The following is a 23,961-nucleotide window of genomic DNA, read 5'->3' as shown; positions in this document are numbered from 1 at the left end:
GCAGTCTACTTATAGTTTGTAGTTTTTGTGCTTTGCTAAAGAAATCTTAACCCTGGGACGCCTGCCTGGGTGGCTCAGTGGTTGAGTGTCTGCCTTCGACTCAGGGTGTGATTCCCCAAGTCCTGGGATCAAGTTCTGCATCGGGCTATCTGCAGAGAGCCCTGCTTCTCCCTTTCCTTGTGTCTCTGCCTCTCTCTGCGTGTCTCTCATGAATAAATAAATAAGATCTTAAAAAAACAAAAAAAGAAACCTTAACCCCGAGGTCAATACGATTTCCTACTGTGTTTTCTTCTGGAAGTTTTACGTTTCATATTTAGCTTTTATTTATTTATTTATTTTAAAAATATTTTATTTATTCATGAGAGACAGAGAGAGAGAGAGAGAGAGGCAGAGACACAGGCAGAGGGAGAAGCAGGCTGTCTGCAAGGAGCCTGATATGGGACTCGATCCCAGATCCCGGGGTCATGCCCTGAGCTGAAGGCAGACACTCAACCACTGAGCCACCCAGGCGTCCCAATAGTTAGCTTTTTAAAAAAAATCTACCTGGAATTTATTTTTGTTTCTGATGTGAAGTAGGACTGTGATTTAGTTTTTGCCAGACAGAAACCAGTTGTCCCTGGTTTTTTTATTGAGTAGCTCAGTGGTTTTCAAAATGTGATCCCCTGCGGATTCAGGAGATAAACTATTTTCATAATAATTCTAAAGTGTTACTTGAATTTCTCGTGTGCGCTGTGTTGTCCTGTGTCCTACTGGTACAAAAGCAGTGGTTGGGTAAAACTGCTGGTGCCTTAGCAGGAGGCAATGCAGTGTCCCCAAACAGTAGTAGTAGTTGTCATTGTATTCCTCACTGTTGCTACACATTCAGTGTTCAAATAATTTCACTTGAGTGTCCTTGAAGAAGCAGTGAAAAGTAATAACCTGTGTTAAAACAGCCCTGTGAGGAAGTCTAATATTCATTGTGGTGAAATGGGAAGTTTGCATACAGCACTTCTGCTTGCTGAAGAGTGATGGTAGTTGAGGTAATGCACTTGTACAGTTGTTTAAGTTGAAGTGAAATTAGTAACTTTTTTTCATGGAACACCGTTTTACTTGAAAGAATGATAGACTGCAGTTAATCAGGGTATTTGGCAGATGTTTTCTCAGAAATGAAAGAAGTGAGCTGGTCACTTCGAGGACAACTCATGGTTTCTTGCCAATTGATAAAATTTGAGCTTTAAAGCCAAATGGTCTTTGGGAAAACTTTTCTTCACCATTAGCCTGACAACTCAATAGTGAAAGATTTTTCTGATGAGATCAGTGGTGATATTAACAAAGAAGATTTAAAAAATATTGTATAGTGAAATGTAGTCATTCAGTAGGTCAGTATTTTCCAATAGACGGTGGGGTTCAGTATAAACCAGTGTGAGAAGTTCACTGATACAGTTTCATATTCCACATTATAACTAACTTGAACATACTACTACTTTTTGAGTTTTGCTATAAGTAACAAAGTAGAATATCTCCAGATAGCTGAAAGACTATAGCACTTCTCCCTCCTCCAATTATGTATCTGTTGAGGCTGGATTTTCTTCATGTACTTCAATCAAGACAGCATATTGCAACAGATTGATTGCAGAAGCCTGTGTGAGAATCCAGGTCTCTTTGATTAAGCCAGATAATAGGAGCTTTACAAAATGTACAAGCCATTCTTTTCACTACTTTGGTTTCTTTTTCTTTTCTTTTCTTTTCTTTTCTTTTCTTTTCTTTTCTTTTCTTTTCTTTTCTTTTCTTTTCTTTTCTTTTCTTTTCTTTCTTTTCTTTTCTTTTCTTTTCTTTTCTTTTTTCTTTTTTTTTTTTTTATTTAAAGACTTTATTTATTCATGACACAGAGAGAGAGACAGGCAGAGAGAAAAGGAGGCTCCATGCAGGGAGTCTGATGTGGGACTCGATCCGGGTTCTCCAGGATCACACACCAGGCTGAAGGCAGTGCTAAACCTCTGGACCACCAGGGCTGCCCCACTACTTTTTTTTTTTTTTTAATTTTTACATAAAAAAAATTTATTTTAAGAGAGCATGTTTGCGTGTGAGCAGGCTTTGGGGAGGGACATAGGGAAAGGGAGAGAATCCTGAGCAGATTCTGCACCGAGCACGGCTGACCCCGCGCAAGACTCAGTCCCATGACCCTGAGACCACAACCTGAGCTGAAATCAAGTCAGATGCTTTAACCAACTGAGCCACCCAGGTGTACCTCACTACTTTGTTTTTAAAAATGTATAGTTATTCTCACAAGATAGGTTATTTATGTTAACATCTGATGTATTAGCTAATTTAAATATTTAAAATTGCCAGTTTTAATTTCTTTTTTTAAAGATTTTATTTATTTATTTTTTAAATATTTATTCATAAGATACACAGAGAGAGAGAGAGAGAGAGAGGCAGAGGGAAAAGCAGGCTCCATGCAGGGAGCCCTCCGTAGGACTCAGTCCTGGGTCTCCAGGATCACGCCCTGGGCCAAGGCCGCCCTAAACCATTTAGCCACCCGGGCTAACAAAGATTTAATTTATTTTTATTTTTTTTAAAGATTTTATTAATTTATTTATTTATTCATGAGAGGTACAGAGAGAGAGAGAGGCAGAGACACAGAGGGAGAAGCAGGCTCCATGCAGGGAACCCGATGTGGGATTCGATCTGGGTCTCCAGGGTCACACTGTGGGCGGAAGGCGGCGCTAAACCGCAGGGCCACTGGGGTTGCCCTGATTTCATTTATTTATTCATGAGAGGCACTGAGAGGCAGAGAGAGAGGTAGAGACACAGACAGAGGGAGAAGCAGTCTCCGTGCAGGGAGCCCTATTCAGGACTTGATCTCGGGACTCCAGGATCACGCCCTGAGCCCAAGGCAAACACTTAACCACTGAGCCACCCAGGCGTTCCACCAGTTTTAATTTTTTTTTTTTAAGATTTTATTTATTCATGAGAGACACACACAGAGAGAGGCAGAGACACAGGCAGAGGGAGAAGCAGGCTCCCTGTAAGGAGCCCGATGTGGGACTCGATCCTGGGTCTCCAGGATCACACCCTGGGCTGTAGGCGGCACTAAACCGCTGTGCCACCAGGGCTGCCCCCAGTTTTAATTTCTAATTTAGTAAATATACATAGATAAAATCCCTGTCCCTTTGAACAGCTCTTTAGAGTCCTCATTAATTTTTTTAAGAGTTAGTTTTTTTTTTTTTTAAGATTTTATTTATTTATTCATGAGAGACAGAGGCAGAGACATAGGCAGAGGGAGAGGCAGGCTCCCTGTGGGAAGCCTGATGTGGGACTTGATCCTAGAATGCCAGGATCACAACCTGTGCTCAACCACTGAGGCATCCAGGTGCTCCTTTTTGCTTGTTTGTTTTTTGTTGTTTTTTTTTTTTTTAAAGAGCAATTTCAAGTTCACAGGAAAACTGAGAGTAAGGTACAGAGCTTTTCCATATGCCCCCTGCCCTGCCTTCCCTCACGTGTAGTCTCCCCTACCAGTTGACATCCCCCACTGGAGTGGTCTATTTATTATAGTTGATGAACCTACATCATTATCACCCAAAGTCCCTGTAGTTTACATTAGGGTTCACTCTTAGTGTTGTACATTCTATGGATTTGGATAAATGTATGACAGACGACCATCATTATAGTCTTTTTTTTTTTTTTAAAGATTTTATTTATTCATGAGACGGGGCGGGGGGGGTGGGGAGCAGAGACACAGGAAGAGGGAGAAGCAGGCTCCATACAGGGAGCCCAACGTGGGACTCGATCCTGGGACTCCAGGATCAGGCCCTGGGCTGAACGTGGCGCTAAACCGCTGAGCCACCTGGGCTGCCCTCATTATAGTCTTAAGAGTGTTTTTCCTGTCCCCCCAAATCCTCTCTGCACTACCTAGTCACCCAAAACACTGCTCATTAAATTTAAGAGGGTAAAGGAATCCCAAGACCAAAACTCTTGAGAGCCTTTGGATGAATCCATCCTTAGCCTAGTGATTTGTAACCTCTGTCTAGAGCAAGTTTCCATCCAGTCACAGGTCTCTTCTGTGGGCTTCTCTTCCTATACCAACAACACATTTTCTTTCTTTCTTTTTTTTTTTTTTTAAGGATTTTATTTATTTATTTGTAGAGACAGAGAGGAGAGAGAGGCAGAGACACAGGCAGAGGGAGAAGCAGACTCCTTGCAGGGAGCCCGATGTGGGACTCGGTCCCTGGTCTCCAGGATCACACCCTGGGCTGACGGCCGCACTAAACCACTGAGCCACCAGGGCTGCCCAACAACACCACATTTTCTTAAATATTACCACATTAGAACCAATCTTTGTAAGGCTAGTTCTAACACCTGGTGCTTTTTTTCAGAGGTATCAGTTATTCTTGGTTTTTGTTATTCCACAGAAAGTAGGACACACAAATACTTCTATCTATTACAACAATACTATATGGGGGACGCCTGGGTGGCTCAGTTAAGCTTCTGACTCTTGATTTCAAGTCATGATCTCAGGTTGGGAAATTGAGACCTGTGTTAGACTCCGTGCTCAGCACAGTCTAAGATTCTCCCTCTGCCCCCCTCCCATTCTCTCTTTAAAAATAAATAAGTAAAAATAAAGTGATAGGTTTAAAGAAATCTTTTTAAAATAGAGAATTGCAAGAGAGTAAAAGTTATCCACTGTTAATATTCTGATGTGTAGCTTTATATTCTGCATATTCTATGTGTGTGTGTATATGCACATATGTAATGTTCACCTTAAAAAATAAAACTACCAGTTTTACCAGCAAAAGTGGGTTTAAGAGAATTGCATTTTGGAACTTGCAAGCTGTGACAAAACCGTAACCGGAGGCAATTCTAGAGAACAAAGGAGAGGTATACTCTTTTATAGAGAAAAGGAAATTGGAAAGGCTGTTAAACCAAAGTCCCTTGGAGTGAACTGGGAGCTTCAGGTATGGTGGCTTTTTATTGGCTGAGTTGTCTGTCTCTCGTGGGCTGCGCAGTGGCGAGAGTTGTTGGGGAAAGGGGGAGAAAAATCTTCCTCCTGCTGGGGGAGTAAAGTAGCATTCACTTGCAAGGTGTCTCTTCCTGTTGGGTCTGCAAAGGACTACTAGTGTTAGGGTATGCGAGCTCCCCCTTCTGGCCTCTTGACTCCATTTTAAGTGAGGTTTCACTTTATTCCACAATATGCACACATACATAGGCAACATGCACACATATGCAAACAGTGTTATATGACAGTATATACACTTTTTTGCATATATGTCATTTTAAAAAGGTGGGGTCATACTTTACCTTGTCTTTTATGGTCTAACATTTTGCACAGTCTTATTATGAATATGTTTCCATGTCATTTAATGTTCTTCTGCATCATTGTTTTTATTTTTTTAATTTTTTTAAAGATTTTATTTATTGGGCAGCCTGGGTGGCTCAGCGGTTTAGTGCCGCCTTCAGCCCAGAGCATGATCCTGGAGACCTAGGATCAAGTCCCGCATCAGGTTCCCTGCATGGAGCCTGCCTGTGTCTCTGCCTCTCTCTATCTCTCTCTGTATCTCATGAATAAATAAAATCTTTAAAAAAAAGGTTTTATTTATTTATTCATGAGAGACACAGAGACAGAGAGAGGCAGAGACACAGGCAGAGGGAGAAGCAGGCTCCATGCAGGGAGCCCGATGCGGGACTCTATTCCGGGTCTCCAGGATCACCCCTGACTGAAGGCGGCGCTAAACCGCTGAGCCACCCAGACTGCGCTGCGTCATTGTTTTTAATGGCTACATGCATTCTGTTGATGTGTGCATGATTTGTGTAATGATTTTCTATGCTGAAATTTTATTCATTGTGTTTCACTTGCAGAAGCCTGATCACAGTGAACCTTCTTGCTTATAAGTCATCATGTGCATGTGTGATTCCTTAGGAATGATTCCCAGGAGAGGACTGGTTGGAATACAATGAGGGCTTCAGGTGTGAGAGGGTGGGATCACTTAGATGGAGGTGGAGGGCTGTGGGAGACAAGGGGCAGGACAGATAGAAAAGAGTAGCAGTTGCAAGGGTTTTGGTAGGAGAATCCTAATGAAGTGAACATGATATAAATGGGGGAGGAAGAACCCAGCAGGGGCCTATCATCACTGCTGGTTTCCATGACTGTGGTTTGAAGGGGTAAGAGAAGAGCAAAATAAGCTGGTGGATATTGTGGGGATAGAGGACTAACCTCAGCCTGGCTCCCCCAGACCTTCCCAGGAGTTTGTGGCAGGGAGGAGGTTTTCTAAAGGACAGAGGTCCCCAGTGCCTTTAGTCTTTTGAGAGTCTAAAGAAAATCTTCTGGGGCACCTGGGTGGCTTAGTGGTTGAGCATCTGCCTTTGGCTCAGGTCATGATCTGGGGTCCTGGGATCAAGTCCTGCATCAGGCTCCCCACAGATTGCCTGCTTCTCCCTCTGCCTAATGTCTCTGCCTCTCTGTGTCTCATGAATGAATGAATGAATGAATGAATACATAAATAAATAAAAGCTTTTTTAAAAAAAAATAAAGAGAATCTTCTGTTGTGCATTAAGGCCTTCCCACTCTGAACAGTCTTACTACTAGCTGCATGGGGACTGTTGGGGTGTGGCATGGTTAGTGGGCATCTCCTTTGGTGTGGGGAGCCAGATTGTCAGCCTCCTTTATTGTGTGCCGCGTGGGATGGGTGAACAGTGATGGGGAGTGGGCAATTGCAGCTGAATACAGACATCCCTAGAAGCAACCTCTGGGATCAGAAGACCAGGATGGAGGCCTGGCTCGGCACTCTCATTAGCTGAGTGAATGTGTGGACATTCTCTAACCTTCCTGAGTTTCAGCTTTTACACCCATAAAATGGGGCTAACACTGCCTCGTCGCATCATTGAAAGGATTAAATTGGGGCATGGAAAGCATCTACAAGATGCAGATCCTTTGAACTGCTTAGTAATTTTGTTGAGGAAGTCAGTTAGTTGCTCTAACTTCAGTTTCTTCATTTGATAAATAGGGCTAATACTACATACCTTGTGATAATTAAATTGTAGAAAAGAACTTTAAAATGATTTTAATTTTTGAAATTAAAATGTAGGAAAGAACTTTAAAGTGATTAATCTCATGTTACTGTTCCTGGGCACATGCAAGTGATTGCCCCAGGTATGTACATGTGCCACTAGCAACCACCCAAGGGTCCTAGGCATCCGGCACAACAGATTTAGATTGTGCTAGCAGAGAAGGATGTGTGCAGTGCTGGCGAGAGTAAAGGATACAGAGGTGAAAAAGGTGGTCATGTTGTAGAATCTCATACAGAGATTTGGTTTCAAAATCAGAGCATGAAGAGACACACCTTGGTGACTCAGCAGTTTAGCACCTGCCTTCCGCCTAGGGTGTGATCCTGGAGACCCAGGATCGAGTCCCACATTGGGCTCCCTGCTTGGAGCCTGCTTCTCCCCTCTGCCCATGTCTCTGCCTCTGTCTCTCTGTGTGTCTCTCATAAAAAAATAAATAAAATCTTTAAAAAAAATTAGAGCATGAAGTTAAAAATCATATATAGTTAAATTTATTATCCTTTGAAGTCCCCAAAACTTGCCCACAGAGTATCTCTCAGTAAGTCCAGAGAATCACCTCCTCTTCCAGCATAGGAACAGGTTGCCTTTTCTTGGGTTAGGTACCAGCTAAAATATTGAACTTAGGTTTCAGGACTATGCTAAATTAAACCTTAGCATTGCACTGTGAGGGGCACATTGGAACTGAGAGCAATGGAGGAAGTGGCAGATTCATAGTTCCCATCATTTGTAACTCTTGTTTCAGACTCATTCTGGGTCTTCTGCTCATTTCATATTTTCATCCTTTAACAAATACTTATTGATCACTTACTATGTGTCTGATGCTGTGCTGGAGACTGGGGAACAGTAGTGAAAAAAAAATTCTATATTACAGTCTAGTCGGGAAGGCAGATAATAAAGCCAAAAATTCCTTAGTTTGCTAGATAGGAGTGCTATGGGAGACAAAGCAAGATGTGTGGGGTAGGGAATTCTGGAGGGTCCAACTGCAATTTAAATGGAGGGGCCTGGGAAGCTCTGATTTTCATAAGCCCTGCAGAAGAATAAATGAACGCTATGGAATGGTCAGTGCAAAGGCTCTGAGGCAGGTACTGCTGCACGTTTGTGTATAGTGAGGAACCCACTGTGGCTAGAGTAGAGGGAAGGAGGAGAGCCATGGGGATGAGATTGATGTAGTGTTATAGGTCATTATAGGCTGTTGGGCTGACCTTGGCCTTTTGTCTGGGCAAGAGGGGAGTATATTGGAGAGTTTTGAGTAGAGGAAGGACAAGATGCTTATCAAGATCATTCCGAATCTGTTTTGAGAAAAGCCTGAAAGACAAAGGGAACTAGTTGGGGACTGTTGCAGCGGTCTTGGTGAGACAATAGTGGCTTGAACCAAGGTGGTAAGAACTAGTTTACTATGGATATTTTAGAGTTAGAACTACTATTGCATTCACTGTCGGATTAGATGGGGGTTGAACAATGATATAAGTACAAGGGAACCTCAGGGTTTTATTCTGGAATCATCAGATAGACTTGCCATTAATTGAGGTTAGGGAGCTTATGGGAGGAGCTGGGGGGACAGGTTTGGACAGGTTAAGTTTGAAGTCCTGCCAGACACCCAGGGGGAGAAGTGGAGTGGGTAGTTGATATGTATGAATTTGGAACTTGAGGGTAGAACGTTCAGGCTGGAGCTATATGGGAGCCATCAGTTTATAGTTATTTAAAACCATTCTGCAAAAAATAAATAAAAGAAATAAAAAAGAAATAAAACCATGCTGCAAGGCTGAGATCTCCCAGGGAGTGAGTCTAGGTAGCTGGGCTCACCAGTGTTGAGAAGTGGAGAGATGAGAAGGAGCCAGCTGCAGAGACTGGGAAGGAGTGGCTGGAGAAGTGGAAAGATAATTAGGAGAATATGGCATTCAGGATGCAGATGTTGAAGGCAGAGAAGCATGGAGAGAGATGCTTACACTGTTTGAGTAGTCATTCCTCTCAGCACTGGCAGCTCTATTTGAGAATGTGAAATACACATGATGCAGTTCCACCTTGTCATGTTTGAAAATGCACCATTCTAGCCGCGTGTGGGAGTCAGGGAGTTGGAATGAGACAGGCACAGCATACAGTTACTGTGCTGTGCTTTGCTCTAAATACAGCTTGAAGGGCTTCTCTGAGACTCGACATGACAGTGGCCTGGCCCAGGGAGATTTGGGCATGCATGTAGGCACAGTAAGCCAGTTTCCTCATCTAGAAAATGGTTATCTCATAACCTCCATCCTAGAACATTTATGAGAATTCAAAGAGAAACTGCACCTGAAGTGCTCAGCCAGGCCTAGAAACTTATAAAGCTCTCTGCAAACATTAACGATTCTGTGATTCATCAGGCCTCTACCATGGTTCAAAATGCTGCAGTGCAGGTTCCTTGCTATGTCAGCTTCATGGGGATACTTCAAGCAGGTCCACTCACCCATTTCTTACCCCCCAGTGAGTCACACCACTCTTGTTATTCCAAGAAATCTTAATTTCTTTATTGTTTGATTTTTTTTGACTCAACAATTTTTTTAAAACTTTGTTTTTTTCTGAAACGTTCTTGTTATGAGCCTTTTGTTTTGTTCTCGTTAAATGCACTCGACCCAAAATTGGTTTGGCATATCGAAAAGGAGACCAAGGAGGGACTGGGGGGCATGGGAGAGAGGGGAGGAGGCCCAAATGGACACAGAGAAATCGTGGGTGAAAGAAGAGGAACACAGTGAGAAAAACACAGGGAAAGAGGTGGAGACAGAAAGGAAGGCAAGGGAAACCAAACAAAAACACGCCCCCCCCCCCAAAAAAAAAGACCGAGAAAAATATTAGATTTAAAAGCAAATGAATTCAGGAGCCCAAGGAAGGGAGTAGGAGAGGAAACCAAGACCCTTCCTTCTCTATACCGTCCCAGCTGGGGTGGGGTGTCAAGGCACCAGGTCTGGTCGGGGTGAGGGGACACCTGGGCTCTTGGGGTGGCTTTGCACTAGGCTGCAGTGGTGTCCAACCCCACCAGGGGGCCCTGCCATGCAGCTTTGAGGCCTGGGAATCCACCTTGGTGATTTTGGCCGGAATGGGAACCTAGGGACCTGCCCCACCCTCTCTCCCTTTGATTGTCAGTGTCTGGAGAGATAGGAGGGCTGGTCAGGGGTGAGGAAGCAGATTCCTCGGATGCCTCCAGTCCCCCGGAGAACTCTCCCACCAAGCCTGCTCTCCTCGCCCTCTTGCTGGTGTCAGAGGCAGCCTCTGGCTCTAGCTGGACTATGCCGGGCCAACTCCATCGTCCCTCCTCTCGCCAGCTCTTCACAGATCCCTGGCTGCCCCGTCCTACAGTGGAGTTCCTGGTCTAGTGACGCCAAGGAAGGCCACAGAATTCTGGGCAAGACTCCCTGTCCTTGTTTCTCTTCCCCATCCAGACTAACCCATGGTCTTCAGCTGAAAGAGGTTAAGCCTTCCTACTTGAAAAAGCCAGAGATGGGACCCCACCCTGCCTTCTCCCCACACCTATCTCCCTACATGGGACAAACCACCATCTTTGGTCTGACCCCTTCTCCCCTAACTGATGGGGACAAGCCAGCCCCAGCTCCCTAGAAGGGAGGGGCTTTCTAGCAGCAAAAAGGGTTCCTCCAGCCACCTACCTGTCCCTTCCCCCAGTTCCTCCCTAGAGCCCGCCCCCCTTAACCCAAAGAAGTTTATGGCAGCAGCAGGCTGAGACCCGAAGATGTTTGAAAACTCATGGCACTTGTGAGAAAAGAGGGAGGGGCAAAAGAGACAAGAAGGGGTCAGAGTAGAGGTGGACAGCCACCCCTGGGAGAATGGCAATGGCAGGGCTGGGCTACTGTGGCAATGGGACTACCCTACTCTCAAAGAGCTGGAGGGTGGGGTGGGAAGCCAGGGTGAGAGGCTGGAGAGGTGGGTGCTGGAAGAGGTACTCAGGAGACATCCCCAGCCCAGAGCTTCCGGAGTCTAAGGTTTGGGGTAGAGCCCCCGGTACAAGGGTGTCCTGACTGCAGGCCCTGGTACCTGGCTTTGCCTCCCCCGCAAGAGGGTGTAGGGTAGGGAAGGTGATCACTCACCTTTGGGGGCCCCCTGCCCAAAGAGAGACAACTTCACCACCTCCCGCCTCCCCGTCACAACCACCACATGCTGCCTTCACTTCCCTTTCCCCATCACCTGCTCTAGGTGGGGAGTCCCTTCTTCCTCAGCCCAGAGTCCCAGAAGCAATATACAAGAAGCAGGAACTCAAAGAACAGCGCAGCCATCTTGGCAAAAGCATCTTTGGGTGTGAGGGTGCCTCCCCTGGGCCAGTGGGGAGGGGAGGGGGGAGACAGGCCCCAGTCCTGGGGCAGGCAGTGAGGTACGCGCCCCAGGAGGGCTGACTGATGCCAGGGAACAGGCGGAGCAGGGAAAGAGGCGACAGAAACGGTGCCGGGAAGGAAACAGGTTCTTTGTTTCGCTGTTGCTTCTAGATTTTGTTTTCTGTCTCTGGATTGTAAAAAGCTGCTCTGGCGGCCCGCCCACCCCGGCTGGGGATGCACACAAACACAGAGAAGTCCTGGCTGCCAGGGCCCAGCGGCGCCACTCTGCTCCGGAGAAAGCCCCGGGCTGGCTGGCCACAGGCTCCCGGTGGCTTCAAGTGATGAGATTTTCTTTCTTTCTTTTTTTTTTTTTTTTTGTCTTTTTTTTTTCTTTTCCATTTCGTTGAAATATTTACAGCAATGGGGGAGGAGGAGGAGAAGAGAGGAAGGGGTAAGATGGCCCCCTAGGGAAAGATCCAAGCCCAGGACCCACTCCCCAGGGATATCCAGACCCAAAATCTGCTCCCCAGATAGCCGAGCCCACAGGACTGGGAACTGCCCAGATATGGCCACCCCTGTGGGCTGGGGGCCCTGTGGGGAGTTGTGCTTCATCAGGAGTCACCCCAAGGGAGGGGGTCACTGGGTGCACTTGAGGAGGCTGATGGGCAGGCTTGCTAGGGAGGCAAGGACGAAGAGCAGAGGGAAGGAGCTTCAAAGAAAGTTCCACCTTTAAACCAGCAGCCACAACCGCCCATTCCTCTTGCCCTGGGGCTTTCTCTTGGGCCAGAGGCCCCAGTCTCCAGGAGCAGGGAACTGTCTTCCAGGAGGACCTGTCTGTCTGCTCCCACTGCTCCTTCCTGTTGTAGCTGGCAGCACTTCCAGCTGCAGAGAGAGGAGCAGCTGACAGGTTCCACTCAGTAGGGCCCTTGGCCCAGGGAAACCAAAGCCCTCATTTCCCTCCAGGGGTCAGGAAAGTGGGGGAGAGAGGGGGAAGTAAAGAGCGGGCTGCACCCATCCAATTTCTCCTTCCTTACTCCCTTGGGGGACCTCTTGGCTCCTCACTGCACTTCCCCCCAAATCGAGCTGGTGCGTGTGGCTGGTAGGAAACCCTGTCTGTGAACCCTGCACCACAGGCCCCCATGGCAGAGCTCCTGAGGGGCCTAGAGGGCCCACGGCTGACGGGCACCTGGAGAGAGTGGCCCACCAGCCACTGCCTCCATGAGTCTCCCTCTCCCACCAGAGCCCCACCCAGGGTTCCCTCCCCGGCCTGGGCCACCAGCCCCTGGTCCATGAGGTCCCTCAGAGACTGGTGACCAGCTGCATCTGCCCATCCCCATCAGGCCCTGGCCCCTCAAGGCCCGGGGCCGCCAGGTAGCCCTCGTGGCTGGGCCGCCGCACCTGATAGTAGCCCTGCAGGGGGTTCCGGGCCACTAGGGCTGGTGGGCGCGAGGTGTAGTAGATTTCAGGGGGGCCAGGGGGCGCAGGCGGGGGTGGGGGCAGGGCCTCACTGGGCCCCTCGGGGCTGCTGTCCGGGTAGGAGGGCGAGTCCCGCAGGTTGGCCCCGCTGGCGTAGAGGGAGTCCCGGCCTGGAGGGGAGGAGAGGGGCCGGCTGGTGGCCCCATCCTCCGCAGTGCAGCTCTCCGACTCATCCAGATCACTCTGGTACAGCACCGACTGGGCCCGGGGCAGCAGCAGCGGCTCCTCCAGGGCCTTGTAGAGAAGTTCGATCTCTGCCCGGTCAGCACCCCCGGGCCCTCCTGCTTCTTCCTCCCCACCGCCCCCTGGCACAGGTGGCACAGGGGGTTCAGGTGGTGGGGGGCCCTTGGCCCCACTGCTGCTGCCCCGCAGGTTGTTGTGTACCAGCTCTGAGATGATCATCTTCTCAAAAGCAGCAGCATCGGCCAGGTTCCGGCCTCGGGGTGGCTCAGAGGCCCCGTCCCCTGGAGGGAAATCCCCACTTCTCAAGGAGTAACTGTTGTTGAAGTTGCCGTTGAGGGGCAATGTGTCCATGCCGCAGGCTTCCCGGCCTCCTAGAGGGTGCTCTGCCGGCAAAAGAGGGCTGGCTCAGGAGGAGGCTGGGAAGCGACAGGGGCATGGGCACATGGGAGAGGGCGTGCCTGCTTCCCCCGGGGCTGGGATCTCCTATTCCCATTCTTCCTCACTGGCATTGGGGACACCAGCCCAATATCAAGTTGGTGGAATGGGGGTGGAAGTGGGGACACACACCAGTTCCCCCTAGGTCTCCTCTCAGCTGGGAGGCTCAGAATCTCAGCAGTGAGGAAGCCTAGTGACCAGGTTCCATTTCCTGTGCTCTGACCCTCATCACCTTCATTGCCTACCTGAGGGCCAAACATAACCCCCTCTAGCTGTATGTGGGGGGGGGGGGGGGTTGGGAGGAAGGGGCACCTGAATTCTCCCTGAGTGCAGTCATCCCAGGAGGCCATTATCACATTCCCTTCCCTGCCTCGGAAATATTACCCGCAAGTCACACTTACTGGGTTCCCGGTAGCTCCCTGTTGGTGCAGGCCAGGAGGGAAGAGAGAGAAAGTGAGAGTGTGCTTGGAAAGTCAAGCCCAGTTTCCAATTCAGGAAGTAATAGGATGCCCCAAGCAGAGACTGTCAGGATGCAGACCCCACCACACTCCCTGACCCGGGCTGTTGTCATCTTCCTGTACCAGAGTGTGCTCACCTGGGGAATTGAAGACAGGGGGCGAGGAGGGATTGAAGCCCACTGACTCGGCGATGAGGGTGTTGTAGGGGCTGGTGCCCCCACGGGGCTGCAGCACGGGGTTGGTCAGCAGGTGGTTCCCCATGGTACCTGTCCAGAACATCAGGGGTCACAAAGTGGCCCAGAGACACTGGCCCACGAATCCTGAGGGACAGAGCCAAGAGCAAAGGGACATGATCTCACCTCGGTTCAGAGTAGGGGTGCTGTTGATGTCACCTGCCATGAAGGAGGACTCCGTCTGTTTCCTCACGGTGTCGTTCCACATCCTCCGGATTCGGCTCTGGAGACACAGCCTGGATGTGAGCCCCCAACCCCTGGGCTGCCCACCCTCCAGGATCTTTCTGAGACCTGGGCTGGGCCTGGGCTGAGCGCTGCCCTGTCTCCTAGGCCCTGGGGTCCAGTACTCAGCCCCAGGGAGCCCTGCTCGGTGCCCTGGCCCCTGCCTAGGTACCTGGGTCCCCGTGTAGTAGCGGGTGTTGCTCCGCATGGCTGAGGTTTTGAGTGAGCCGTGAGCGCCCCCGGGTGGGGAGCGGATGCAGCAGTAGGAGTGACGCAGGCACTTGCTGTACTCCTTGTGCACCTGGGGGAGGAGGAGGACAGGCAGCTGGCAGTGGGTGCCCCTGCAAGCCTCAGAAACCTTGTTGTTTCCTGTCTCACAACAGCCAGCCGGTCAGGCAGGCACTCTGCTTGCTCAGGCCCATCCCCCTTTCTCTACATCCATGTCACTTTCTTGTTCATTCACTCAACAGGTCTTTAATGAGCATCTGCTATGTGCCAGGCATAGTTAAGGCCCCAGGGACGATACAGAACAAGTCATTCACACAGCCCTACCTCTGAGAACTAATATTTTGGTAGACAGAGATGTGTAGATACAAACAAGATCCCATTGTGTAGGATGTCTGATGCTGTCAGGTGCTGTGCAGACCAATGTGGCCAGGAATGGGGTTAGGCAGTGTTGGTGGGTGGGGATGTGTGTGTGTTTGGGGGTGGGGTTGTGATCTTAAATAGACCGGGAAGCCTCATTGAGGAAACATCTCGGCAAAGATCTGAAGTAAATAGGATAGGAGACCTTGTAGAGAGAGGAGCAGGAATATGCCCTGAGGATGGTCTTATCTAGTTGTTCGAGAGAAAGCAGAGGAGAGGATGGCTGAAGGGGAGAAAGGGAAGTGGGGCCCGGGTAGGGTTGTGTGAGCTTGTGGGCTCCAGTAAGGATGCTAAAAAGGAAACTTTATCACCACAAAACTTACAGTTTATCTTGTAACTATTGAAGTGGAAGCCTTCTGTCTGGGTGATACTCAGTTCTCTCCTTCCCACACACCTGACTGGTGCCCCCGTATCGTGGGTGGGTGGGGGGTTGGTCCTCTGCTACCACAACCCTGCTCTCCCAGCTCCCCAAATCCGTCCTGCTTTCTGGCTTCCCCAGGTTGTCATATCTTGCTCTTTTCCAGAACCCTCTTCACCCCTGCTTAAGTCCTCCCTGACTCCAAGCTCGTGCTCCCCTCACAGCAGACAGATTCCACTGCAGAAGGCAGGCACTTGGACCCCTTTCCTGACCTCACCTTCTTTTGTAAGGCGCAGTGAAAGACAAAGATGAAGACCCCCTGGAAGGCGTTGAAAGTGGTGAAGAGATAGGCCATGACCACTGACTCCTTATTGATGAAGAGCAGGCCAAAAGCCCAGGTGAGGCCCAGGAGGAAAAGCAGCGCAATGGCCCCCAAGGCCCAGGATCTGGGGAGGGGAGAAAGGACAGGTATGTCAAAGTCCCTGCCAGTGGACAAACCTCTCTGCCCTGCTGTGTCCCTCCTTCAGAGGGGTCTGGATACTGTTGGCAAAGAAACAGGCCTTGGGCAGATCACCTACAGTGGTACTTTGACCCAGCCTGGGCCTGAGGTTGGGGTTTGGGGTTTTGCAAAGGTCAGTCATTTGCCTTCAGCCTTGGGCCGAATTTCCAGATCCTTAAACTACCTTTTGCTGCTCATTTCTCTTTAAGTTGCCCTGAATTGGACTTACCTTTTTAACTTGGCCTCGCCCTAAGCAGTTATGTCCCCCAAAGCACAGATTGGATATGTTAATGTGTTTTCTAATACTTGTTAAGTACATGAACAAGCACAATAAAAACACATTTGTCCTTAAAAATCATCTTGTGGTACTGGAGGTGAGTGCATCACATTTTAGGAAGCCCTGGGAGAGACCAGGCCTGGTATGTATGGAGCTATCTGGCGGGGGTGTGGGGAAGGGGTGCTCACTTAATGTTGTCCAGGCGACTGGAGTCAGGCTTGAGCACAGATGAGCTCCGGATCATCTTGTGCAGGGTTACCATGAGGAACACCAGGTTCACCTGGGGGGCAGGGACAGAGAGAGGCTAGGCTGCGGGAGGTCCCTTGGGGTCCCTCCACCTCCCAGAGTGAGCTCCTGGCCAAATCTCAGCCTCAATGCCCCCTTCTTCAGGGCCTCTTCTGCTGTTGTACCTGCCCTCAGGTGCCTGCTGACTGGTAACAACTGTCTGTTAATGTGGCTCCTAGTGGCGAGAGAACAGGGCCTGTAGCCTGACACAAGGCAGGGGCTCAAATCACAGTTCCTAGATGGACAGGCCTTGGTGCCGGAGCTTTACAGACCCGCTGCGTTCTTGTCTTCTTAGTTAGCTGCTCCGTTTCAATGGTTTTCACACCAGCCCTCTCAGGGCTTGGGGAGAGTGGGGCAGGGCTCCGGGGTCAAGGCTAGCTTGTGTGAAGGAAGGAGATATAGAACTAGAGGTACCACCTTCCCACTTACCACGATAACAAAGGAGACTGGTCCAATGAAGCTCCAGATGAAGTAATTGTCGACTCGGAGCCAGCAGCTATAAAGAAAGCAGGGCTTGGGGAGACAGAGGCGGGAAAGCCCTTCCCTCCCATCCTAGCCCCCAGGGACCCTGTAGGCTGTAGCCTTCGATCTCAGGAGGAGGACAGTGCCTAGCGTCCTGGCCCAAGGGATTCTGCTGAGCAGGGGGCCAGGCAGGAGGAGAGACCTGGAGAATGGGTGGGGGGGCACTCACGCCTTCTCGGTGCCATAGCTGCGGTAGTCGATGGCTGCCGCGATGCCTACCACCAGGGCTGGGAAGCAATAGCCACCCAGGTAGTAGTACTTAGTGCGAGAGTACTCGCTCTCAAACACTTCGACCAGCAGCAGGTAGAGGTGCACACCCTCCAGACACAGCCAGGAGAAGGCAGCCAGGAAGAAGTAGTGCAGCAAGCCAGCGAAGATAGGGCAGGCAATCTGGGGGCGGCAGGGAGGGGCACCACAGGTGAGGGGCTGCCTGGGCCAGTGCCACCTCTCCTACCTGCCTCTGCCCGAGTCCCGGCCCACCTCATACTGTGTCTTGTCTATCCCGACCAGGAAGAGCAGCTCAGCCAGAAATAGGTTGATGCACAGGTTCTTGTGGATGGTATTGCGGTCGGTCTGTAACCCCCGCAAGAAGCAGAAAGTAGAGATGCAGATGGCCAGGCAGACGAGGGAGATCACGATGCCTACCCAGGTGATGACTGACAGCAGCAGCTCATTGATGCGACCTTGGTACTGGGGGACAGGAGCGGGGAGCTCGCTCAGCACCTCTGGCCTTGCACATGGCCAGGCTCAGCCAGGTGCTAGGGACGGGCAGGGCCACAGGCCACGAACACCACCAGTGTTGCCCATCTGGCCTTCTGCCCCCCAGTTTGCTGGCCCCCACCCTTCTGCAGGTGGCACGCTCACTTCCTCATGCTCTGGAAGGCTTGTGGAGAGATGACAAAGGTGACACCAACTTGCTTCTCCAGAGTGCCTTGGGAGAAGGTGGGACCATGACCAAAAAAGAACCAGACATGTGGCCTCATGCCCCGGGCAAGACTGGTGCCACCCCCCAATTCCCATGAAGCTGGTCTTCCCTGGCACTGCCCATGCAGCGCTCTCTATGATGCCATGCAAAGCCAGGCCAGCAAGTGGGCCTGCCCAGAGGAGTGGAGCGCTGGCCAGCTTACGATCTCACGGTGAGCCATTAGCACGGCAAAGTTGGTGAGGTGGCTGCAGGCACACGTGGTATGGGTCTTGTTGGACTCCACCAGGCGGCAGCCCTGGGTTGACCAGTAGCCCAGCATGGAACGCTCCGAGTAGTTCCAGAAGGAGCAGTTAGCATTGAAGTGGTTCTTGGCCTGTTGTGTGGTGGTGGCCGGGCAGTCAGATCCAGGGAGTCCCGTTCCAGCCCCCACACCCAGCTATGGGGATGGTGACAAGCATGAGAAAAGTGCCTGGGGCTCCAGATGACAGTCTGGGATCTCTGGGAACAAATGGCCCAAGCTGTTGAGGTGGGGGTTGGGGGACTGGTGCCCCAGGGAGGGGTCATAACTTGCTCTTGGGGTGGATGAACACACAGCAGGGAGAATATACAGCCTGGGAACACGGAAGATGGTGGGACTCCCGAGGGGGGAAGGAGGGAACACCTCAGCTCACCTCCAGGTGGGCCACGGTGAAGATGACAGGGTCCATGAGAAAGACGCGACTGGACTCCTTGTTGATGGACGCCGCGATGACCTGTGAGTTCACCACCAGGGAGGCGCCACCTGGGCCACCTGTACCTGCTTCACCTGCCAGCTTTACTGTGGCATTCTCGGTGGACAAGAAGAGGCCTAGATTGTTGTACAGGATGAAGACAACTTTGACCACACCTGGGGAGGACAGGCACAGTGGGGTATGTGGTCAATCCTGAGCCAGCACACCTCCGGCCACCCTGGCCACCGGTACCTCTGAAGCCAGGCCCAAGACCTGGGCCCAGGTGAGGGGGGCTTGTGGAGCCCCTCCACGTACCATGGCTTAGTTGTAGGCAGTTCCAAATGGCCAGGCAGTATGCCAGGACACAGAGGGACTGCATCCCCAGCCCCCACCTTACTTGCTGTGTGACCTTGAGCAGATTCCCTACATCTCTGAGCCTTAGTCTCAAATGGGACAGATCTCCCTGAGCTATGGGAATCGACTGCCATTGCACAGGAGTAAACCCTGCAAACTACAAAGTGTCCTACGTTCTGGGGTTTTGGGGATGCCCCACAAATCCCCTGAAATGTCACGGTAGCTTGAGTGGAGAACAACTCTTGTTGGGTCCCACCCTTTTTTTGGATTCTTCAACCCAATACAATTTAAGAATGAATGTTCTTCATATGTGAAGCAGCGATGCCAGCCCGGGGCTTGGACACTGACCGTTGCGGCTGTTCTGCTTGATGGTATTGGCGGACAGCTGGATGGAGTTCTCGCTTGGGTATTCCTGGGGGAATACCAGCTCCTGCACTTGGCCCTCCGTGTTGAGGACTGTCACTTCCAGGACTGTGGGGACAGGGGATGGCAGGACAGATGTGGTTGGGGCCTGTCCCCAGTCCAGGGGCCCAGCCATGGCAAGAGGCCCGAGGCTAGGGCATCTCTGGCTGGCAGGCCCCATAGTTCAAGATTTGCACCTCATCATGATCTCAGGGTTTTGAGACTGAGCCCTGCATCAGGCTCTGTGATCAGCATGAAATCTGCTTGAGATTCTCTCCCTCTCCTCCCACTCATGCAAGTGCTCAGTTGAGATTTCTCTCTCAAATAAACAGCTAGGGGGGGAAAAAAAAGATCAACACCTGAACTTGCTGTGGGCATGACCGCAGGACTCACCCACATTCTGTTTGGCAGCCAGGAAGCGGGCAGGCTCCCTGACATTGTCGGCCAGCAGGAAGGCACCCTCCTCCAGGACATCCAAGAGCATGGTGGCTGTGTGCACCTGCTCTGTGGCATTCATGTCCTTCCAGGACTCCAGAGCCTCTGGCCGCAGGAGGTTGTCCACTGTCTCTACCACAGCCTGCACAGGCGAGGGGTGACACTGTGATTCCCCCCACATCCTCCAGTTCCCTGGGCTGGACTGATTCTGCATACTCTCCTCTCAATCTCCATCCCCAGTGCCGCCTGGGACGTGCCCAAGTGATGAGGGCTGCCTCACCCCCTCGTTGGCCAGCAGGAACCCTCTGGGCCTCACCTTGATGTAGTCTTTGCAAGTTCTCTCCCGCTTGTGCATCTGGGAAAAGAAATGGAGGTGCTGTCAGGGCCCCTAATGCCAACACTGTCACGTCTGAGCCCTGGAGAACATGCTCTTCTGCAGCTGCCACCACACCAGGGCTGGGCCCTGAACAAGACCTGTTCCTAAGGGACGCCAACCCCAAAGACCGTCCAGGGCAGCTCTGGAAGATCCAGTGTGCCTAGGATCAGTCTTCTCCTCTCTGACCGCCTGGCTTGGCAGCCTAGCCTGGAGGTACCAGGCTGGACTCTTCCTGAGCCCTAAGGGCAGTGCCCCCCAACCCTGCTGGTCCTACTGCCGTGCCCCACCTTGTTGTAGTTCTTGCCAGCTGACTCGCGCTCAATGGGCCGCAAGGCCTGTAGCTGGGCATCCAGAATATCCAGCAGCTGCTCCATCAGCTTCACAGAAGAGGACACATCACCCGCATAGATGGAGCCTCGGGTGTGACGGGCCAGCTCACTGGCAATGTTGGCTGCATTCTCCCCACTCTTGATCTGCGTGAGGTGGGAGGAAGGGCCCCCCGCTATCTCAGAGACCATCTTCCTTCCCACATGCTCTCTTTTCACATTCCCAGGCTATTTGGCCCCTTCCCATCCATCTCTCTGTCCCCTTCTCCCTCCCCATCCATCTCTGTTTCTCTTGAAGGCCAGGGAGGGGACCCGCACAGTCCTGGCTCCCAGACCTGCCCGTCTATCTCCCCAATTGCTCTATTGCCCCCAGAGTGCCTTGTGCCCGGCCACCCAGGGCCCAGTGTGCAAGCAATTGTGCCAATCTGGGAGGGACAGCTGCTGCTGGTACCTTCTGGGCCACCTGGTTGACCCAGGGGGAGGTGCAGTTGCTGAGGTCAGGGCCCCGGGGGTTCCAGAGCCCCAGGGCTGGTAGACACTGGAAGGAGGCAATTCCTGCAGGGACAGACAGGAACAGAGAAGGGAGCCACAGGGAAGGAGAGAAAAAGGGGCCACAGCAGGGAAAGATGACAGAGAGGGGAACAGGCAGGTGAAGAGAGAGATGAAGGAAACACGGAAGACCAGACATGAAGAGGGCCGGACAGTCAAGAGAGGTGTCACTCTGAGGTGACATGAGCTACCCCTCACTTCTAAGCTCCCCCTCTTGGCTCCTCTTCCTTCTTTGCCTACCAGAAATGGAACTTTCTAGCAAAGTCCATCTTGGAAGCCCCTTCTCCCTTATGCCTCTTCAAACCCTCCCCTTGGATCATTCCACCTGAAGCACAAGGCCTGGCCCCACCCCCTCTGGCACTTCAGCTGCTCTCTGTAGGGCCACTGGCTGACCGGGGGGGCCTATTCCATCTCAGCCTGAGGCTGGGGGCCCAGGTCACTTCCTGTGGGCTCCCTTCATAGTCTGCCTGGCACTGCAAGAGAGGACAGGGCAGGGGGACTCATTGAGCTGCTCCCGTGCCCTGAGAGCTCTGCTGGGCTCTGAGAACACAGCTGCAGATGTCAGGCACAACCCCTGCCCTCAGAAAGCCCCCACACTGGCAGAGGAGATGGGCTAAACTGAGTGGTGGGATGTTCCCTGGCCAGACCAGGTTTAGCCACTCCCCAAGCCAGCCACAGTGAGGTGACAGCAGCCTCTGTACTCACCTCGGGTCCCCTTGGGGCAGGGCCTCTCAACCAGCATGCCCTGCTGAGTGGCTGGCCATTGGACCCGCCGCACCTCTCGAGGTTCACAGAAGAGTTCTGGGGACACGTGCAGATTGGGGGCTGGGGGCCGCCGGGTGCTGGGAGCTGGGGCTGTGGCTGGAGGCAGGTCAGGTCCCAGCTGGTTGATGGCACCCACAGGGTGTGTGGTGAGGGGCACTCGGCGGAGCGGAGTGGTGGCTGCGGGCGAGGCCGTGCTGGTAAGGGGTGTGGGTCGGGCTGTGGTGGTCGTGCTGAGAGGCGGGGAAGTGGCTGGGCCTGGAAGGGAAGAGGGTATACAAGACAGGGTCACCCCATGCTCAGGGCCCTGCCATGGTGTGCCCAGGCATGGGGTCCCTGGCATTCTAGCATCTTTCCCAATGTGGGAGGATATGCTGGTCCCCACTGGGTCTGGGAGATCTCCCCTGGCTTCTCTCTGCTCCCAAGACCATCTAAAGCATCAAAAAGCAATAAAAATTCACTTGAGTGTAGCCTGAGGTCTGAGAGTAACCAAAGAGAACAGGCCAGGAAGGGGAGGTGGACAGCCACCTCCTGTCCTCATTCTACTCTCACTTTGGTCCCTATAACCTGGCCAAGTCCCTCCCCTGTGCAGGCCTTAGTTCCCCATTATGTAAATGAGGTTGGATGGGGTCAGGCTCCTCAGCGCCCTGGGGCTGCTCAGAGCTGGCCGAGAGCAGCTGAGAGGGCGAACAGAGACTGCAGAGGGACGCTCACGCTCAATACTGGCAGCTCGGCTTTGTTGTTTCACTGACACGGGGCTTCCACCTGGGTTCGGGCTGATGAGGGCTCCAGGGCTAGAAGTGCACAGGCCCCGGAGAGGGGCGGTAGAACCTAGCAGTCAGGAGCGCAGAGTCCTGGGTCCAGGTTGTCTAAGAACTAACCTAACCTCTCCCCTCCGCGGCCCTCCCCGGCCTTCCCTGGGTTGCAGTTTCTTCACCTGTAAAACAGCAGTAGTGCTCCCTGCCTCATAAACTGTGACAGGCAAACAAGTTAACTGTGAAACGCTTAGCCCAGCCTCTGTCCCACGCTGCAAGCCTCTGTCCTCCAGATCCCAGCTCTGGGTGCACAGCATGCCTCCCCACTGGCACCCCGGGGGCCCAGGAGGTGGAGGTGGGGGGAGCCATCCCTACCGGCACTGGGGTCGGGCGGCCCGAACTCCAGGCTGTAGCGCACCACAAAATAGTTGTTCCAGACGTAGAGCTGGTTGTCGCGAGGGTTGTAGTCCACGGAGGAGACAAACTGGTAGGGGTTGGGGAAGGCCAGGCTGACGGGCTCCTCACGGTTGGCATTGGTGTTGAAGGCGTAGTCCACGCGGTTGCCGGCCGCCTCGCTGTCGTCGTCCACATACACTGAGCGCAGCACATACAGGACTCCGCACACCATGAAGGCGTTGGACGCTGAGCGCTTGTCGTAGCCCGTCTCCCACGTGCCCTCGAAGCGCAGCGTGTAGGGGTTGAGCTGGCTCACCACCAGGCGCCCGTTGTTGCCCTCGGTGGCGTAGATGACCCACAGCCCGTTCTCATCCACAGCCAGGTCGATGTCCGTCTTGCCGCCCCAGCGGTAGGGCGAAGTGTCGTGGTAGTTGGCCGTGTTGATGACTGTCTCCCCGCTCTTGATGCGTGTGCGCAGATCGTACTTGACGATGTTGCGTGTGCGCTCCTTGTTGTAGAAGACTGCACCGTCGTAGACCACGAAGCCCGTGCCATCCACGCGGTTGGGCAGGCGGTAGGTGGTGGTGTGGCGTGCGGCCACGTAGTCCTCCCACGAGGCGTACTCAGTCAGCGTGTCCGTGCGGTAGGGGATCCAGGGCATGACGTAGATACGGTCGCCTGCCTGCAGTGGGTCCTTGCACCATGCGCCAGACTGGTGTTCCGACTCGTGTGTGGAAGTGGGCTCCAGCACCTTCTGCAGGGTCCCTGGGCACACGAAGACTGGGCCGGGCGGGTGGGTGGGCGGGGAGGACATGGGGAGAGGAGGAGCAGAGGTAGGGGAGGGGGAGAGAGAGAGGCAAGTTGGTCACGCGGCCTGGGGTAGCCAGGCTGTCCCCTCCTGCTGCTGCAGTCACGGTTGCTTGGTAGGGCTGGTGATGGGAAGGGGGTTTCCGGGCTGGGACCCCTGCCCTGCCCAGCTGCCCCTCTCCCTGGAGATGTCAACCCTGGAGGCCATTAAGAGCAGGGTTAGTGGGGGTGGGGAGGTGGT

At 52.2% G+C, this 23,961-nt stretch overlaps 1 protein-coding gene across 16 annotated transcripts in view; it reads right to left on the bottom strand.

Moving 5' to 3' along the window:
• Window positions 1–9,517: 9,517 nt before the first annotated feature.
• The window catches only part of ADGRL1 (adhesion G protein-coupled receptor L1), a 54,275-nt gene continuing 39,831 nt past the window's right edge, over window positions 9,518–23,961 (bottom strand). For 8 of the 16 annotated variants that reach the window (XM_072721417.1, XM_072721410.1, XM_025983422.2 and 5 more), the window contains 19 exons: window positions 22,893–23,693; window positions 21,706–22,020; window positions 20,903–21,006; window positions 20,413–20,598; window positions 20,066–20,104; window positions 19,708–19,891; window positions 19,261–19,383; window positions 18,520–18,734; window positions 18,051–18,221; window positions 17,404–17,613; window positions 17,093–17,313; window positions 16,831–16,897; window positions 16,305–16,396; window positions 15,618–15,786; window positions 14,510–14,638; window positions 14,242–14,338; window positions 14,020–14,148; window positions 13,826–13,843; window positions 9,518–13,372 (listed from right to left, as the gene is read on the bottom strand). In XM_072721417.1, the coding sequence (XP_072577518.1) occupies window positions 12,630–13,372; window positions 13,826–13,843; window positions 14,020–14,148; window positions 14,242–14,338; window positions 14,510–14,638; window positions 15,618–15,786; window positions 16,305–16,396; window positions 16,831–16,897; window positions 17,093–17,313; window positions 17,404–17,613; window positions 18,051–18,221; window positions 18,520–18,734; window positions 19,261–19,383; window positions 19,708–19,891; window positions 20,066–20,104; window positions 20,413–20,598; window positions 20,903–21,006; window positions 21,706–22,020; window positions 22,893–23,693 (4,013 nt within the window). In that variant the 3' untranslated portion in view covers window positions 9,518–12,629. Of the gene's footprint in view, window positions 13,373–13,825; window positions 13,844–14,005; window positions 14,149–14,241; window positions 14,339–14,509; window positions 14,639–15,617; window positions 15,787–16,304; window positions 16,397–16,830; window positions 16,898–17,092; window positions 17,314–17,403; window positions 17,614–18,050; window positions 18,222–18,519; window positions 18,735–19,260; window positions 19,384–19,707; window positions 19,892–20,065; window positions 20,105–20,412; window positions 20,599–20,902; window positions 21,007–21,705; window positions 22,021–22,892; window positions 23,694–23,961 lie in introns of all 16 variants that reach the window. The other 8 variants (XM_072721420.1, XM_072721418.1, XM_072721419.1 and 5 more) reach the window with 2 other exon arrangements.

This window comes from Vulpes vulpes, chromosome 9, assembly GCF_048418805.1.
Source record: "Vulpes vulpes isolate BD-2025 chromosome 9, VulVul3, whole genome shotgun sequence".
NCBI lineage: Eukaryota > Metazoa > Chordata > Mammalia > Carnivora > Canidae > Vulpes > Vulpes vulpes.
Note: the sequence above shows the minus strand (reverse complement) of the source record. Positions and strands in the feature narration are given on the sequence as shown.